The sequence below is a fragment of the Sinocyclocheilus grahami genome, unplaced genomic scaffold (genome assembly GCF_001515645.1).
Source record: "Sinocyclocheilus grahami isolate Dianchi unplaced genomic scaffold, SAMN03320097.WGS_v1.1 scaffold42.1, whole genome shotgun sequence".
NCBI lineage: Eukaryota > Metazoa > Chordata > Actinopteri > Cypriniformes > Cyprinidae > Sinocyclocheilus > Sinocyclocheilus grahami.
In genome coordinates this window covers 101,716-120,045 of record NW_015505221.1, presented here as the reverse complement: position 1 = coordinate 120,045, position 18,330 = coordinate 101,716, and the positions used below count along the sequence as shown (strand labels likewise).

Genomic DNA, 18,330 nt, shown 5'->3' with positions numbered 1-18,330 from the left:
TTCTGAGGAAATTATTTGAAATATTTGGATCATTTTATTCTCCTGAAGCAGGTTCCATTAGCATCTAGCATCAACAGAAACAAATAAAATGCTACTACATGAACTCCATTGGTTTTGCGAAAGAAATGCCAAATTTGTCAACCCCGTCAGATGTCACCATCATAAGATCTTGTGTTCCAGTGATATATCAAAATACTTCAATGTGACTCTTGAATAAAAGCGTTATAAACAATAACATACTCACTGTTTGTTGTGTTTGTTTTAATACAGTAATTGACTGATTCAATGTATTTGATAGTTAAAATGACTACAAATTCAGGTTTTCGTCACCTCCGTCAGTTGAATATTTTGATATTTCATTATGATATTTTATATTTATTGTGGAGTTGTTGGTCACATGTGAAAGTGTAATCTGTCTGCTAACACCAGAATGTGTTTTGAAATGTTAAAAACATCTTGAATGTTGTTAAAGATAAAGTTGAAATTATATTACACAGTCCAAGGTAAAAAAAAAAAAAGAAGTAATTTTGTTAAAAAAAAGAGAAAAGTTGGGAGTTTGTATCAAAGCATAGCTCAGTAGCTTAGTACATATAAGATACATAAATGTAGTTTCATTTGTCTGAGTACAAGGTTTTATTTTTTCAATTTTGCACCCTGTTTTGTCCCACTTCTCAAGAATGACTGTATAGGCCTTTATACGTTAGCGCGTGCGTACATGGTGTAAACATTTATCTTTACTACCCTCTAGCGGCTCAATCCTGAAACTACACCATTTAAACATAAACAGGTGGCTGTAAAAGTAACGCAGTGTATCTGTATATAGTGGCTGTAAAATCTATGGAAATAATAAATGTATGCACCGAGAGACTTTTAGATAGCTGAAAGTATGAGCTTTTGTATGTGTCTCTTCACAGATTTCATTTAACCTCTCTCCTCATAAGCGCCCACGGTGCCTGTCCACGGATGTCCAGCAGGGGGCGCCGTTCTTCATCAAATGGACGCCCACCTTCTGCGCAACCCGAGCGGAGGAGGGTTTGGTTTTACTGAGCGGAGCCGCAGCCGCTTGTCAGTTCAACTCTGAGATCTGCGGACACAGGAGATATCTCCGATCAGACCAGCTCGTATCCCGCAGCAGAGCAGTTCATACCCGTTGTTTTTTTTTCTTTTGGAGATAATACAGTAGTTAAAAATAGACAATCAAAGAAATCAGCAAAGTTAAATACTAAGAAGAGAAGGAAGAAGAATGGGGCAGAAAACGCCATTAATATTGATGACTTTATTGTCTTATTGCGTCTGGAGAGATGAGGTAGGATCCAGAAAGCGGATGATACATTTATTGTTCTTATTTTTATGCACTTGTTTCAGATTAACCTTGGGTAGGCTACCTCATTTTTTCCCTATAGGCTGTTTTCTATTATTATTATTATTATTAGGCCTAGTATTATTATTGCAGCCAATTTGAATAAATAAATAAATAAATAAAACCTGTGAACATACAAAAAACAATTCTGGGGTCAGATCTGATGCTTATGAGATTTATGATTGTTTGTCTGTATATTTGTGCGTTTGTGTACATGTGTGTGTGTGTGTGTGTGTGTGACTGAGAGAAAGAACCAATTGGGACCTTGGCCTGATAAATGGAAAGATGAATTAGCTGAACGTATTTATTTCGTAGGGTGGGGCACAGCTTTTTCATGACAAGGTTTGGATGTTTCTTAGTATAACAATTGATATCACTGAGCAATCTATTCGATTTTTTTAGTATGTAATATGTACTTGCATTGATGAGGAAATTGCTGTCTTTCATAGATGGTGGACTGCAGATGTCCGATATGCAACTTAATGAGTTGCCATGCATCTTAGATTGTAAAAGAATCTGTTTGATTTTACAATTTTACTTTCTGGTTTGCAACTGGACCGGCTGTTTGTCTGAGAAAATTCAATGTATAAGTAAAATGTGACATCATTGTTGAGTAGTCTTTCAGATCAAATAGTTTGAAGCTGGAGAACACAGATTGTTACAGCAGAGCAGACACGTTCTCAGCCCTGATGCTTGAATGATGTCTGGTGGGTTGTTGATTCAGTGCTATTAGATATGCTGCAGCCTCTGCGGCCTGCAGTGCTGACGAAGCCTGCTGTATACCTCAAGGCCCAAGATGATGTTACTCAGACATTTTATGCCTCCCACGCTTATTTGCTTTTTTCTGTTTTTATTGATTTATTTATTTTGCATAATGATCGAGAAATAATATTGGATGATGAAGCGTTTTTGAGGTTAGAAAGGGTTGATAATCCTTTCTGGAAAAAAAAGAATGTGGTAGATTTATATAAGCACTTTATATAATTTGATGCTAGATTTGACCACATTCAGATGTTGGGGAAATAAAGTGTTGCGCAGGAAGAGGATTGTGTCTGTCTGACAGGATATAAACACTGTAAATCCCTTTCAGTTCTTGTGAATGAATCAGGGTGCGATCAAGAGAACGCATATCTGTCAGTCCTTCACTGCATGCATCCAGGGATTTTTATTGCCACCATTTTTGGGAATAAAAAAATATTTTAGATTGCGACGTAGGTATCGTTTTAGAAAAAGCATAACAAGAACTTTTAGCATTTGTCTTCAGTCATGAGGAAACAAACAGCTGCATAGAGTTAAAGTTAACACAATTAACGCAAAATATTGTCTACACAAACTACATATATTATATATTCTATATATCCTTAATATATAGCACATTACATATATTTTTTACAATTGTGTGTTAACATTAATATGCTATGAGCTCACAAGAGATAATGAAAGAGTATATAAATAATACAATATAAACAATTTAAAATGTATAAATAAAAATGTAGATGTACTCTCTCTCTCTCTCTCTATATACAGTATATATATACACTGTAGAAAATGACCGTGAATTTAACAGTAAAAGACTGTAAAAATGCTACAGTAAAAACCTGTTAAATGGTTAACGGTAAATTCCCCTACTATATACGGTGAAAAACTGTATTGAACATTACATGTATTGGACATTAATTTTACAGTAGTATACCGTTTTTGGAAGTGAAAAAGACGGTATAATTTACAGTGAATAACCGTAAATTGACATGCCCAGAATTCCCTGCGTTGCATTTCAGATTTGATGTTTTTTTGTTGAAATAACTATGTTTCTTCTTAGTTTTTTCTTATCAGTTTTGTATATTAGGGTTGTGTGTTACACCTAATGTTGTTAAATTAATGTTTATTGCATTATTTCAGTTTCATGTGTGTTACCATGATGGTGTTTGGTGTTTGTGTGAATGAAACTGTGCACCTTTTATATATGTTATTATTTAAAAGCTGCTTGTGATGGGCTTTGGGTCATCGTGTGACTTTCTCATCACCTCCTGCATTTGGTTGTTATCAGTGTATTACAAAGGTACAAAACAGTAATATACTTCAATAGGTTGGTATATTAACATTATATCAGTTAATGAAATTACGGTATTTAACTGTAAATTTAAGTTAAAACCTAAAACGTTGCTACTGTATTTTTTACGGTAAAATTCCGGCAACCACAGCTGCCGGTGTTTTACCGTAAATTTTACGACATTTTTTTTACAGTGTATATATAAACCAAGATTAATAAATGCTGTAAAAAATATTCATAATTAATTCAACACATTCACTAAGTATGTTAACACAACCTTATTGTAAAAATCTACCTCAAAAAATCAATAAGAAAATACAGTTTTTCTTTACTCTGTTCATTTGTTCATTCAGTCATTCACACAGTCAATGACCAATAATCAATCAGCTCTGAAACTGCTCTGCTCTTAATATTAATCCTCTTTATGAAGTCGCATCCTGTCTCCCAGAATGCACTCAGTTTGATTGAGGTCAGTGGAATTAAATCTTAACCTAACCTATAATAAATCGACAAATGCCTTTACAAACTAAAAACTTGATAAAGACATGTGTGTTAGTATACTCATCTGTTTCTGAAGCATTTGAAACTAGTTTATAATATCGTCAATCTGTTTCTCGATAAGTAGCTTGCCTAGAAAACCTGGAAAAGCACATAGGCGGAGGAAGGGAGGGAGGGAGACCTGGCTGACTTCCACTGTCCCCTCTCCTGCTGTCTGAATGCGTCAGCACTCACCTCTAGCTGCTGGTCCACAGATGCTGCCTTCAAGCCTCATGGGAAATAGTTTTTAGGGTGTGTCTAGGAAACCCACTGTCACATGCAATGTGCAGTGACCCAGTGTGTCCGTACTGTCATGGTAAAGCAGGTTAGATAAGATAGGTTTGCGATATCTTTGGCACAGATATCAAAGTTCATCAGGGTCTATGAGGGGATACCCTTTCTTTGTCCGTGTTTATTGCAGCAGTGCCTTTAGCAATGTCTGTGCACTTATTATAAAATATTGAACAGAGAGGAAATATGATGACGTGTATGTGCAGACTACATACAGTAGAAGGGTTTTTCCTTCTGACCTTCATTTGTCTTCTTCAGATGTTTTCTATTAATCAAAGAAAAAGCACAACATCGATAATAATAAGAAACGTTTCTTGCCATCACAGAAGTAAATTACATTGAAAAAATATTCAAATATAATTTTTTTTTTAATTGTAATAATATTTGACAATATTACTGTTGTACTGTTTTTGTTCAAATAACAAGAGACTTCTTTCAAAAAAATGTAAAACATCTTACCAACCCCAAACTTTTCAATGGTAGAGTATATTTTAATAATTGTGTATTTGCTTTAAAATGGAAGCATAGATTATTTTATTTAATCAGAGGAACCATTTGGTTTAATTGTTTTGAACTGTCTTTATTGTTAAGAGCATTCAAAATGTTCAAAGCAAGAAAAAATACAGAAAAAAACTTTTCAAGGCATGGAAAGACAATATACAAAAAAACAATAATAATTTCTGTGGATGTGTACCAGCATAACAATATTTATGTAATAATCAGTATACTGTACATATATATTTTACTGAAACCTTTTAAAGGATGTAAAATGACACACTTGGGCTTCTGATAACATTTTAAAATTTTAGGATGCAAATGAATCGATTAATCTTTCTTTTTACTGATTAAAAATAGTGGACAGTTCGAAAGAACCAATTTAGGGAAAGGAACTTCCGAACTCTATTGGCATCTTTCCTGTTAAGTTTTAAAGTATATGAATATCACAGATCATATAATATAATAATTCATTATATATATTACCCAGGCCTCATTCATGACATTCCATTCCATTCATGACCAATTTCAGTGTAAATCATTTGTAAATCAACTATTCAATGTGATACGACAAATTCCCGAACTATATATTATGAATATAGTTTTATATATGGTGTAATTAACATAATTTAGTATACATTTCTCAATTTATGTAAAAAATTTTAATGACATATTAAAGAATAATTCATTTAAATAACTGTATATATTATATGTATTATATATATATATGTATTGTTCATTATAGTAAGTAAATATTTGTTTAAATAAATAAAGTATATTATTAAAATGATATTACATTTTTAAATATGAAATTATATACTTTATTTTTACTAGTGGTGAATATTATTTATTTGTTTTGTATACATTTTCTACTTTTACTGAATTATATTATTAAATAAATTTTTATAAATACAATTTTAAATATAATATAATTAACATAATTAAGTATGATTAATAATACAATTTATATTATTATACTTAAAAGTTACATATATAATATCACATGCTAATTATTAAATTGTATTATTAAATTATATCACATTTTTAAATATTAAACTATATACATTTTATTTATTTGTTAAAATTAATATTTTAATTATTACATTATATACATTCTTTATTATTATTATAATAAATATTATTTATATTTTTCTACTTTTATTGAAATCCTTATGTCAAATAAATTGTTAAATTGTGTACATTTTATGAAAATAATTTTACCAAGTAATATGATTTAGTATAATTAATAATATAATAATATAATGTATATAAATAATGTCTTAAAATTATGCGTAGGGTATTAAAGATTAATTTAAATAATTTAACATTTTAGTATAATTTATTATTGTATGTGTATTTATTTAAATGATTTGTTTGTTTATTTTATTGATCTCTTTCCATGCTTTTCAATGTTTCAGTTTTAGGAGTGACTTTGCAGATACAAAAAAATAAAGCCTGTTTTGCCCTTGTTAAGTAGCACCTGTGCTTCTCCGCTTAAGCAGCCGCCACTGCTCTACAGGATGTCCTTATGAAGTCATTGTTAGCAGTGGGTGGTGGATGGGTAAGACAGTGTTAATCAGGTAAAGAGAGACCCAGGGATGGGAGGAAGGACCCTTGGGTGGTGATGCTTACATTTTTAAATTGCCCTGCACTCCCCCAGTAGACTGCGGCCCATGTCGGTACAGAGGTACAGCAACTCTGGCTGCAGGGCAGGGGCTTTGCTGAAACAGATAGGAGCATAAAAGCCCCACCAGATTCCCCCTCTCTCATTTAATTAATTTCCGAGCTGGGAGATAATCAGGTTTCACTAATGTTTTCCAATGTGCTTTGCTCCGCCATGTGCATTTGCTACAGGGTATGAAATGCACCATTTCAGTGCATCATTCCTCTTCCTTCCCGCCGTTTTAGTATTCCTTGTCAGTGCGGAGATGAGACATGCTCTGTGACTATGAAAGAAAAATACACTGCTCATTAAAAAGAAATGCCGTTGAAACCCATTAAGTCTCACGATGAGATTATGACCATTTCAGCTGTGTGGCTTATTTGGCAGCCATTATCATTTTTGTTTGTTGATTATAAAATCCAGGGTCAAGCTGGTGAATTCCTGCACCTTTATTATGCATCTTCTATGAAAAAATGCATACTGAATGCAACCGTTTCATGCATTTCAGGATTTAGATTGAAATGCAGGCAAATCGTCTGCATCTGCAAAAGACATAAGACACATTTCCTCATGTTTTTGAATGAGTGTGCAGGATGCACAATCAACCAAATGACTGCCTTGATTAACTAGTCATGAAAAGTGTTGATGACAGCGTTCCATACTTCTTTTGCATTTTTATTTTAAATGTTTTTGCAGTAGTTGAGCTTTATAACTAATCACAGACATGTTGTGCACATGAATGACATTTAAACTGGTGGCAACCGGTGCTAAAGAGCAGAGTTTCAGCAGTCTTATGATTCACTTTTGTTCACAGAGGCCAGTGCCAATGCTGAATAAATATCGCCTGACTCTGGCAAAAAAAAAAATAAAAAATCTAGATGCCTTGCTGTTTGCTTGCAGTGTAGACAATAAAGCACCTAATATTCAATGCATGTGAGCAATGTGAAAAATCTATAATGCTCCCATTACAAGGCACAGAAATGTAGTAAGTAAGAGACTTATTGTGCAGACAGACAATTTGTTCAAAAATTGATTTTTGTTTTTTGTTCTGCTAAGTAATCAATGTTTGTCTACTGATGTACACAACTGGAAACAATTTTGGAATAATTAAGAGTTTTTTAATGTTTGAGAGTCTTTTCAAGTGCTCATCAAGGCTGCATTTGTTGTCAAAACAATAACATTATACCAAATATTTATACCAAATATTACAATTTAAAATAACTCTTTTCTATTTGAATGTTTTTGCTGATTGTGTGCATAAGAAACATTTCTTATGAATGTTGAAAACAGTTTTTGCTTCTTAATATTTTTTGTGGAAATCATGATAGAGATTTAAGAATTCTTTGATGAATAATAGAAAGTTCAAAAGAACAGAACATTTCTATTTTCAGTAGAAATCTTTTGTAAACATTATAAATGTTATTAATGTCACTTTTTAATTTAATGCATCCTTGCTAAGTAAAAGTATTAATTTCCATTTTTTTTAATCTTACTTACCCCAAACTTTTGAATGATACTATATCACGTTTTCCATTAAGCAGCACAACTGTTTTCAAAATTGATACTAATAATAATAAATGTTTCTTGAGCAGCAAATCAGCATATTAGAATGATTTCTGAAGGATCATTTGACAAGCTGAAAATGCAGCTTTGCATCAAGAATAAATTGCATTTTAAAATGTATTCATAGAGAAATGTATTTACTCAATTACTCATGTATTCATAGTATTCACTATTTTTTTTATTAAGTAAATGCAGCACTGATAAGCATAAGATACTTCTTTCAACAACATTTAAAAGTTTTTAAGTAGATCAAGAAAACAGATCTCAGTTGGTGGATACATAGCCTATATAAAGAATATGGCATGCTCATTTTATTAATCAGAATTAATAATAAATATTTTTGTCATAATTGTGCAGCCCTATGAGTGAGAATAAGACCCAGTGCAGGTTTCTGTCTGTGTCTTCAGCCTGGCCAGGGAAAAGCCTAATTGGCTGTGGTTTCTGTTCAAACTTTCAGAGATTGTGAGGCTAAAATTAAGTCTGAAGGTTTGGCTTCCCAGTAGGAGGCTTTAGTTGGACAACCTATGGAGCTGCTGCAATAAAGTGATAACACTGTTCTAGACTTTTACTGGAGGGAAATGGATAAAAAGAGAGAAAGCGTGAAGAAAGAGTGAGAGAGAGAGAGAGTTTACTTTTGGGAGAAATCCTAACCCCGCTGGCCCTGGGTTTGTTCGCTTGATCCTCTTCATCTCTGTCAATGATCCCTACTCACGTATGGCCTGCTGGGAGATGTCAGTCAGTGGAGAGATGTCACAAGCCTGTCTTCAGAGCACATATTATATTAAACCATGCCAGTGACCAAGAACTGAATTCAACAGCGAAGGGCGTTTTGTGATAATGAATCAACTTGACAGAAAATGTAGGTGTTGACATATGATTGTATTCAGAAGCCACTTGACTTTACAGCAGTCAGCACAGTGTTTCTGTTGTAAATGTCAGTGGTTTTGCATGGGCAAGTTTAGACCAGCGGTTCGAAATGCGGTTAAATGCAGGAGTGCAATGCAAACTGGGCTAAATGGGGAGTGATAATAGATTTATAGCAAATGGAGCAGGCAAATAGCTGTAGGCGAGATAAGATGGATTTGTGAGATCGAAGACAGATTTAGGGCAACCTTGGAGGAATTCTGTGGAATAAAAATATATAGTCCTTCATGAGAAACACTGGTTGGCGCATACCACTGAGAATCCACCTTGTCGTAGAGCTGAAGCCTCATCAGACGTGTCTTGTGGAGATGCCAGGTCGATTCAGTTTTTATGGAGACCACATTTTTGTCCATTCTTTCTTGCTGTAGAGTAAAATGCAAAACATGTTATGCAAATGATGGTGTTGATCAAACCCCTGCCATTAAAAGGATGACAGCTGCATCAGTGAATAACAAAACAAACTTTTGCATAAGCAAGGATCACTCACACTTTCTTTAGAAAATCTAAAAATGTTGTTTGTTCTGAAAAGATGCATTGTCAACCATGAGGTTGCATCAGGGTTTTTATATGTTTGATTGAAGAGGTTTTGTCTCCGTGATGACAGTGTCCCCTGTTGAGATATGAAATAAGTTCTGCCTGCACTGCTGAGCAAGATGGGGGGGGGGTTTCTTCAGATATCAGCTTGTATAAATCGCCACATCACCATCAGTAGGGGACTTTTCTAGCAGAGTGGCATCACCATTATGTACCAAGGTTGTGCATAATTCAGGATTGAACTGAGAATCCCTTTTAAATTAAATGTCAATTGCTGAATGTGAAGTGACTTAGCAAACGGGGTGCAGAATTAAATTCAAATTTGAATAGGAATTAAAATGAATTATTTCATATACTTTTCAGTTCATTTAAACCTTACATTTATATAATTTTCAAATAGAAAAGCAAAGTTTGTCAAGATTAAAAACATTTTTTTAATGGTTTTACATTTTTTTTTAAAAAGACTTAAGGTTTAGGGGAAGTAAGATATTTTATTTATCTATTTATTTTGAAAGAAATGAATTATTTTATTGAGTAAGGATTCACAAAACTGATTTGTAACAGTAAATGTGACATAAATCTTTTGTAACATTATAAATGTATTTACTATTTCAAATAGATTCTCTTCTTTATGAACTATTCATCAAAGAATCATGAATTCAAAATTAGTATAGTTTCCACGCTTGTATAAATCGCCACATCACCATCAGTAGGGGACTTTTCTAGCAGAGTGGCATCACCATTATGTACCAAGGTTGTGCATAATTCAGGATTGAACTGAGAATCCCTTTTAAATTAAATGTCAATTGCTGAATGTGAAGTGACTTAGCAAACTGGGTGCAGAATTAAATTCAAATTTGAATAGGAATTAAAATGAATTATTTCATATACTTTTCAGTTCATTTAAACCTTACATTTATATAATTTTCAAATAGAAAAGCAAAGTTTGTCAAGATTAAAAACATTTTTTTAATGGTTTTACATTTTTTTAAAAAAGACTTAAGGTTTAGGGGAAGTAAGATATTTTATTTATCTATTTATTTTGAAAGAAATGAATTATTTTATTGAGTAAGGATTCACAAAACTGATTTGTAACAGTAAATGTGACATAAATCTTTTGTAACATTATAAATGTATTTACTATTTCAAATAGATTCTCTTCTTTATGAACTATTCATCAAAGAATCATGAATTCAAAATTAGTATAGTTTCCACAAAAATATTAAGCAACACAACTGTTTAAAAAACATTTATAATAATAAAATGTTTGTTTGTTTGTTTTTTGAGCATGTTAGAATCATTTCTGAAGGATCATGTGACACTGAAGACTGAAAATTCAGCTTTGCTGTCAAAGGAATAATTTATATTTTTAAACATATATCAAAAGAAAACATGCATTTTAAATTGTAATAATATTTCACAATGTTACTGCTTTAATTTGATTTTTAATAAATAAATAAATGCAGCCTTGGTGAGCATAAGAGACTTTCATAAACAATAAAATATCTTACCAACTCCAAATTGTTGAACAGTAGTGATAGATTTGTATTTAGTTTATATATTTGTGTGTTGTTAAATTTCTTTGAAATGCAAATAAGTAATGAATTACTTCCTGTCATTCCAAATCAATTTCTTATTCAGTTTCCTGTGGGAGTGGCCAGTTCACTGTGAATGGAAAGAGTGTCAGTTCTTCAATTCAGATTTTTTTTGCACAGCCCTATTATGTACCCGAACCATAAAATGCAGACGCATGAGGCTCGGCACATTTTATAAAAAAGATGGCCGGTAGCTGCAGCTCCATCAATAATGTAGGGCCACGGAAAGGTCCGGACTCTTGCTCTGTCGGATCTGCTTGGGTGCCTCTGTCACGCTCTCCTGTTCTCGAACGTCCCTCGTCCCACCGTCTCCTCTCTCTCCCGCCACCCGCGTGTTCATCCCCAGCTGGCCCGCTGCTGCTTTTCTTCTCTTTTTGTCATCATCTCAGTTTGTTTTGCAATAAAATATTTATCATCTGTGCCCACTTCACTCATTCTCCGTCTGTCCCTCTCCGTCTCTCAGGCTACTTCTGTCAATCTAGCAGCTCTCCTGTCTCTAATAGAACTCAATGTTCTCTGCAACCTTTCTCTCCTCGAACCATTGCACCGCAGCATTATGGTCTATCTTGGCTTGTTCATCACTTTTAAAATGTTTGCTTTTCACAGTAGCAATTCATTTTTCCTTTGTGCTCTATCCGTGCGGTGTGATCTTTCATACAATATGTTTTTCGACAATCTTTTACCGGCGGCATATTTCACAACGGCAGGAAGTCTCAAGGACACGGCAAGAAAATGGCATTTGTAAACACTTGCCACTGTGAGCTGAGATGAGTTCTGTAGCTATCAAAATGTTTCACAAGCACAGATAATTGAATGAATTGTTGAACCGTGCTTCTCTATTCAGCACAGATTACAGAGCATTTTTCTCTTTTCAGAAATGGGAAAGTATTAAACCTCTAGACTCGGTCTGAAGAATAGCTCATTGTATATACAGTATACAGTATACAGACAGGTTTTTTATTCTCCAATCTGACATGGTTGGCTCTGGAACCGTTAGTGCAAAAAAGAGTGTAATGCAGATGACGAACAATGGCTGAATTCAGCCTGACTTTAACCAGGTGCAAAACCAGCATTAGATTTACTCAGCCTCATGTATTTCTTAACCCGATTTATTAACATTAGTTAATGCATTAGCTGACATGAATAAGTAATATATTTTACAGCATTTATTATTCTTTTTTAATGTTAGTTGAACAAATGATGGAATTAACATTTAACTAAGATGAATAAAAGCTGTAGATGTATTGTTCATTGTATTTATTATTGTATTTTCTAAATGCATCTTATTGATCTAATAATGAACGATTCATTCATGCGTATGTTTCTTTTTCTTTTCTTTTCAAGCTTAATCCAAATTTCATAACTCGATTTTTCAGTGAAATGATAGACTTCTTTTTGGTGATGAATGCTGGTTTTCTCCAGTTATTTGTTTAAAACCCAGCCCTTTTTTACAATCAACCTCAGTCTCACATTCAGATTTGCCTGCATCCAGTCAACAACCTATGGATAGAATAAAGTCCCTGCTGTACATATTTTCATTTTTATATAATCTGTTTCACTCGGATGTACATCAGAATAAGACAAAAAGATCGTGACGAAACCCAGAAGACTATTTCGCCATGGGCTTTATTGATTTTTTCCTATGGGTTTTTATAATGTTTCTGTACATGAGTAAAATAAGATCTGTGGTAAACATATTTGACGATAAAAAATGTCCAAGTATTGTCTGTTTATATTTACCACAGACCTGGTTTTACTCAATTACTCATAAACTGAGAAATCCCATTATAAAAACCCATAATATAACCTTGAGGGACCTCATGGTGAATTGGTCTTCTGGATTTTGAAGTCAAAGCTGCAGGAGTCTACAGTCATAGCAAGTGTTATTTTTAGTATTTATTTACTATTATAGTATTTATTAATATTTTAATGAGCTTTTATTTGTATATTTCCAGTATTATTTTAATTTAATTTTAATTAATTATTTTCATTTGAATAATTTAGTAAAGTGTTTTAGCATTGTTAATAGTTTGTTTTTTATATTTCTATTTAACATTCATTTATTTTAATTTCAGTTTTAGTTTCAGTAATTTTATTATTTTAACTTAAACATATGTTATTTCAGCTCCAAATCAACATTTCTCATTTTCATTTTGTTTTCATCTAATATTTACATTTTATTTTAGCTTTTTTATAATTAATGCAAACTATTTTAATATTTTTAGATGTAGTTAATAATAAGAACACAGCTCCTTCCATATCTTGGATATTTAGATGTGAAGCAAAAACCTGAGTTACGTTTTAAATTATAAGGACTGTGTCTGTGCATTAATACTAATGCTAACACCACAGCTAAATCTCTGCTAATAGCAGCAATTACACATTGCAATTTGAGACATGAGTAATATCACCCACTAATGGTCTGTGATGAATATTTATATGAATATTAAAGGGTCTTGCGGTAGGGAGGATGAAGTGGATCCTCTATATTTCACATGTAAAGACACTCAGTGAAAGCAGGAGGCCGTTTGGAACAATCTGTGTAACCTAATAGGCTAATTTTGTGTTTAAAACATACTTTTATAGTCATAACTCCACACCAGTGTTATTTTAATATCATTGAGATACTATTATAAGTTTTTGTTAATATTTTAATTTTATTTTTATATTTTCTGATTAAGTTTTAGTTTTTGTGTTGTATCTTTTTGTCATTTTTATTACCTTTTTCTGTTTTTTAATGTCTGCAGTTTTTATAAATTTTCCTTTCAGTTTTAGTTATTTTAGTACATCAAGTTAAATTAAATGAAAATGAGAAATGTTGCTTTGGAAACTAGCTGAAATAAAATAAGTTAAAATTATATATACATGGGCGACATTAGGGTGGGGGTGGGACAAGGGACTAAATTGTTAGTCATGGAGTCCCTGATGTCGGCCCCGCTGCAATTGTAGCGCTTAGCCTCGTGCTAAATACCCTCACCGTGTTTTTGCAGTGTTGAGCAAAGTAACCAATCACAGACATATCTGTTAAGGTTAGATTTCTTGAACGCAATGGCCAATCAAAAACGTTTTGTCAGAATTCACTCACCGCTGATAGCGCCGCAGTTTTTAAGTGCAGTTTTGCATGCACGTGAATCATCTTATGACTAGTGCAGACGCAATGTAAATAAGAGATTCATTGTGCAGTTTAGAAAGCTTAATTGATTATAACAGAACTTTGTAAGATCGCGATGAACGAAGATGAGTGATGCTGTTTAGTGATTAAGGGAGCGTGCTTTGCGCAATTTCTCGGGTATAATCCATTCAGGTTTTGTATGAAACGTTCATTTTTCGGACACATAGGCTATGCTACACCCTGCAAAGTCTCATCCGCATACTTATGCGGGATTCACTCTCGAAATAGCAGTGATTGGCAAAGGATGGAACATAAAGTATGTTGATTTAATTCTGGAACCGGTCCTGGACATGGAAAGACATGGAAAACCGCAGTGAACATCAGAAAAGCAGCATGCACATTTCTGGTTAAAAATGAAAGGCCATCAACTGACAAACGGGAAGCATCACCATTCAAGTCAGCAGCAAGAGCCAAAGCAGTTTACTAAACGGTGGAAACCTATTTAAGTTATTCTTGACTGTGTTGGATTGACTGCTTTAATGCGTTGCAATAAGGTAGGGCATTGTTTTGATGCTTACATCAGAAAAAAAAATTTAATTTGCTTTTATTTATTTCATTTATATATATATATATTTTCATGCCCCCCCTGACTCAAGAGTCAAATGTCGCCCATGTGTATATATACATATATTAGCTTTTCTTTTTATATTTCCAGTTGTCTTTTTCAGTTTACAATAGTTTATTTTTTTAGTAATTTATTTATATGCTTTTTTTTCTGTTTAGATGTATTGTATTTTTAATATTTATATGAGTATTAACAGGTACTATTTGAGTTTTTATGAATATTTGAATTATCTTTTATTTTTATGTTTAGTTATGTGCTTTACACACACACACACACACACACACACACATATATTATATTATAATATATTATATTGTACTGTATTGTATTGTATTGTATTATATTATATTATATTACATTATATGAATATTAACAGGTCCTGCAGTACGGATGATAAAGCAGCTCTTGTATATTTCACATTCTCAGAGAAAGCAGGCAGAGGCCATTTGGAACAATTTACTTTACTTAATAGTCTAATTCCCTTTTTAAAAGGAAAACTGCAAGATCCTTATTCCAAGCATTGGACACGATGAAGCATTTAAAGATGTGGAGATTCGGGGTAAAATGCACCGAACACATTTAGACCAGTGAGATTGTTGGACATTATCTGATTTGGTTGCTCGCTCTTGTTTAATTATGTCATGAGCCATTGTGTCGAAGCGACATCAGTCACATGTAAATGTGTGTCTAAGCATCTTAAGTGGCAGCGATAGCGTTCAAACAAACAATATCAATGGCTTTAATGCTTTGTGCTCATTTATATTTTTGACCTACTGAATATAAAGCAGCCAGGAAAGCATATTTCAGTTCAATTATGGAAAGCAGAGAGAGAGAGAGAGAGAGAGAGAGAGATGGAGTGGCTCATTTGGAATCCTGCAGGGAACCAGTTGCTACGGTAACAGATTATATTATATTACATTATATGAATATTAACAGGTCCTGCAGTACGGATGATAAAGCAGCTCTTGTATATTTCACATTCTCAGAGAAAGCAGGCAGAGGCCATTTGGAACAATTTACTTTACTTAATAGTCTAATTCCCTTTTTAAAAGGAAAACTGCAAGATCCTTATTCCAAGCATTGGACACGATGAAGCATTTAAAGATTTAGACCAGTGAGATTGTTGGACATTATCTGATTTGGTTGCTCGCTCTTGTTTAATTATGTCATGAGCCATTGTGTCGAAGCGACATCAGTCACATGTAAATGTGTGTCTAAGCATCTTAAGTGGCAGCGATAGCGTTCAAACAAACAATATCAATGGCTTTAATGCTTTGTGCTCATTTATATTTTTGACCTACTGAATATAAAGCAGCCAGGAAAGCATATTTCAGTTCAATTATGGAAAGCAGAGAGAGAGAGAGAGAGAGAGAGAGAGATGGAGTGGCTCATTTGGAATCCTGCAGGGAACCAGTTGCTACGGTAACAGGGAAGGTAGCCAGCTCCGTTGGGAGATGTTGCCACAGCAACCAGCCTCAGTGGCCAAGTGATGCTGCCGAAAGAAAGCGTGAGGTAAAGAATGGGGGAAGGAGTGGCAAAAATACACACAGAAGTGTTTGATGTAAGGAGATGGGGGAAGGGTGTGCTGGTGACGAGATGAAATGAAAGGGTGATTAAAAAAAGCCTTAAATGTGTTATCGTATGTGCCACAATTCAGGGGGAAGCTTAATTGCACCTCGTGGAAATTTCCACAACAAAGGGAACAAAGGTAAACACGGATAACGAGGAAGGGAAGCCCAGTGTTTCTCTCCTCTGGGTAGAGAGAAATCATGCTAACGCAGACTTTGACAAGTTTTCTATAACCCCGACAGCTCAGAGCCCGCAGACATCACAGCTCAAAGTCAGCGAGAGCTCAGATTCCACAGATTTGGCTTTAAATCCATTGATTCTGGATTCGTAAACGAAAGAAAAGAGGTATGTTTGAGCTATTATAATGGGGATCTTACAGCATGGTTGTTCATACAAGCTGTATTGCTGAAAATACTAGAACTGTAAAGACTGATGAAGTCTAAAGGTCAACTGTCATAATGAAAATAGGGGATTTGATTTCCACAAAATGAGATCAAATGGCAAACACTTTATAAATTCTTGTTTCTTATGGATGTTTGTTAATGTTTGCTCATTCCAATAGGAAATACAACTTTCCTAAGAAAACACTTTCTTGTAGATAGCAATGACATTAAATGGAGAAAAATTTATTTTGCTTATCCTTCGTGGATTTATGGTGATGTAAGTTTTTCAAGTAGGACTTGAATGTTCTTGAATCAACATTCTTGTTGGTCCAAAAATTTCAATCCACCAATTAGAGATGAACTTACATTAATTTGGTCATACTTTACAATAAGGTTCAATTTGGTTACATTGCATATTGCATTAGGTATCATGAACTATCAATGACATTTTACAGCATTTAATAATGTAAGTTAATTTCATTTTTACAAACATCACATGTTTTTTTAAGTCTTTTATGCTCACCAAGGCTGCTTTTATTGAATCAAAAACAGTTAAAATAGTGATCATGTGAAATATTATTATAATTGAAAATAATTGTAATTTATTCATGTGATGTAAATCTGAATTTTCAGCATCATTAATCCAGTTTTCAGTGTCACATGATCCTTCAGAAATCATTCTAATATGCTGATTTGCTGCTTAAGAAACATTTCTTATTATTATCAATTTTGAAAACAGTTGTGCTGCCTAATATTTTAGTGGAAACCATGATTTTTCAAGATTTATTTGAAATGGAAATATTTAGTAACATTATAAATGTCCTTACTGTCACTTTTGACCAATTTAATGTGTCCTTGCTGAATAAAAGTATTAATTTCTTTCAAAAGTTTTAACCTTTCAATTTGTATAAATTAACATTATTTACTGGATTATGAATGAATATGAACTAACAATGAACAATACTATATTTATAAATGAACATTTATCTAGATGGGCAACTTTGATAGTGACGAGGGCCAGAATTTTTTGGTAAGTAAGGGGCCAGATTATTCAATTTCCTTTTTATTGAAGGAAATTAAAGTGTAACTAATGTAATTTGTATAAAACTTGTACAGTTATGCTAATTCAGAAGGAAAACTTTGTTATCAGTGGACAGAAATATTACCCCAACAAGCCAATATAAACATCTCAATTGCATTGTCTGTAAATTTGCAACAAACAAATGTACAGAGGTCCTTTTTTATTAGTGGCCTTTACAGAACATTCTCAAAACAACCTAAGAGGACAGTTAAAAAGGGCTTATTCAAAAAATAGTTATTCCAAATGGTACCATAAAATAACCTGGTATCTGCAGGATTTTTAAAATCAAATTTAAGACCTTTAAATAACTTTTTAAGATCTGCACTAAATAACATAAATATATCTTAATGTCTTAATTGTTTAGATTTTTATAATGCATTAGCTTTTTGTCGATCCACTGGTTCACATTTAAAAATATGTAGCAAAAATAGCAGAAGGGCTTACTGAAAAAGCAAATTCGTTCTCTGCCAGCAGTGTTTGTGAGCAGTGGTGTGATGGCGATTTAAATAAAATACAAATTTCCAAACAATCCAAACATATGGGTATCC

At 33.2% G+C, this 18,330-nt stretch overlaps 1 protein-coding gene across 1 annotated transcript in view; it reads left to right on the top strand.

Annotated features, from left to right (window-relative positions):
* Positions 1–1,043: 1,043 nt before the first annotated feature.
* The window catches only part of LOC107582259 (amyloid beta A4 protein-like), a 66,146-nt gene continuing 48,859 nt past the window's right edge, over positions 1,044–18,330 (top strand). Inside the window, exon 1 of the mRNA XM_016268032.1 lies at positions 1,044–1,306. Within this exon, the coding sequence (XP_016123518.1) occupies positions 1,244–1,306 (63 nt within the window). The 5' untranslated portion in view covers positions 1,044–1,243. The remainder of the gene's footprint in view (positions 1,307–18,330) is intronic.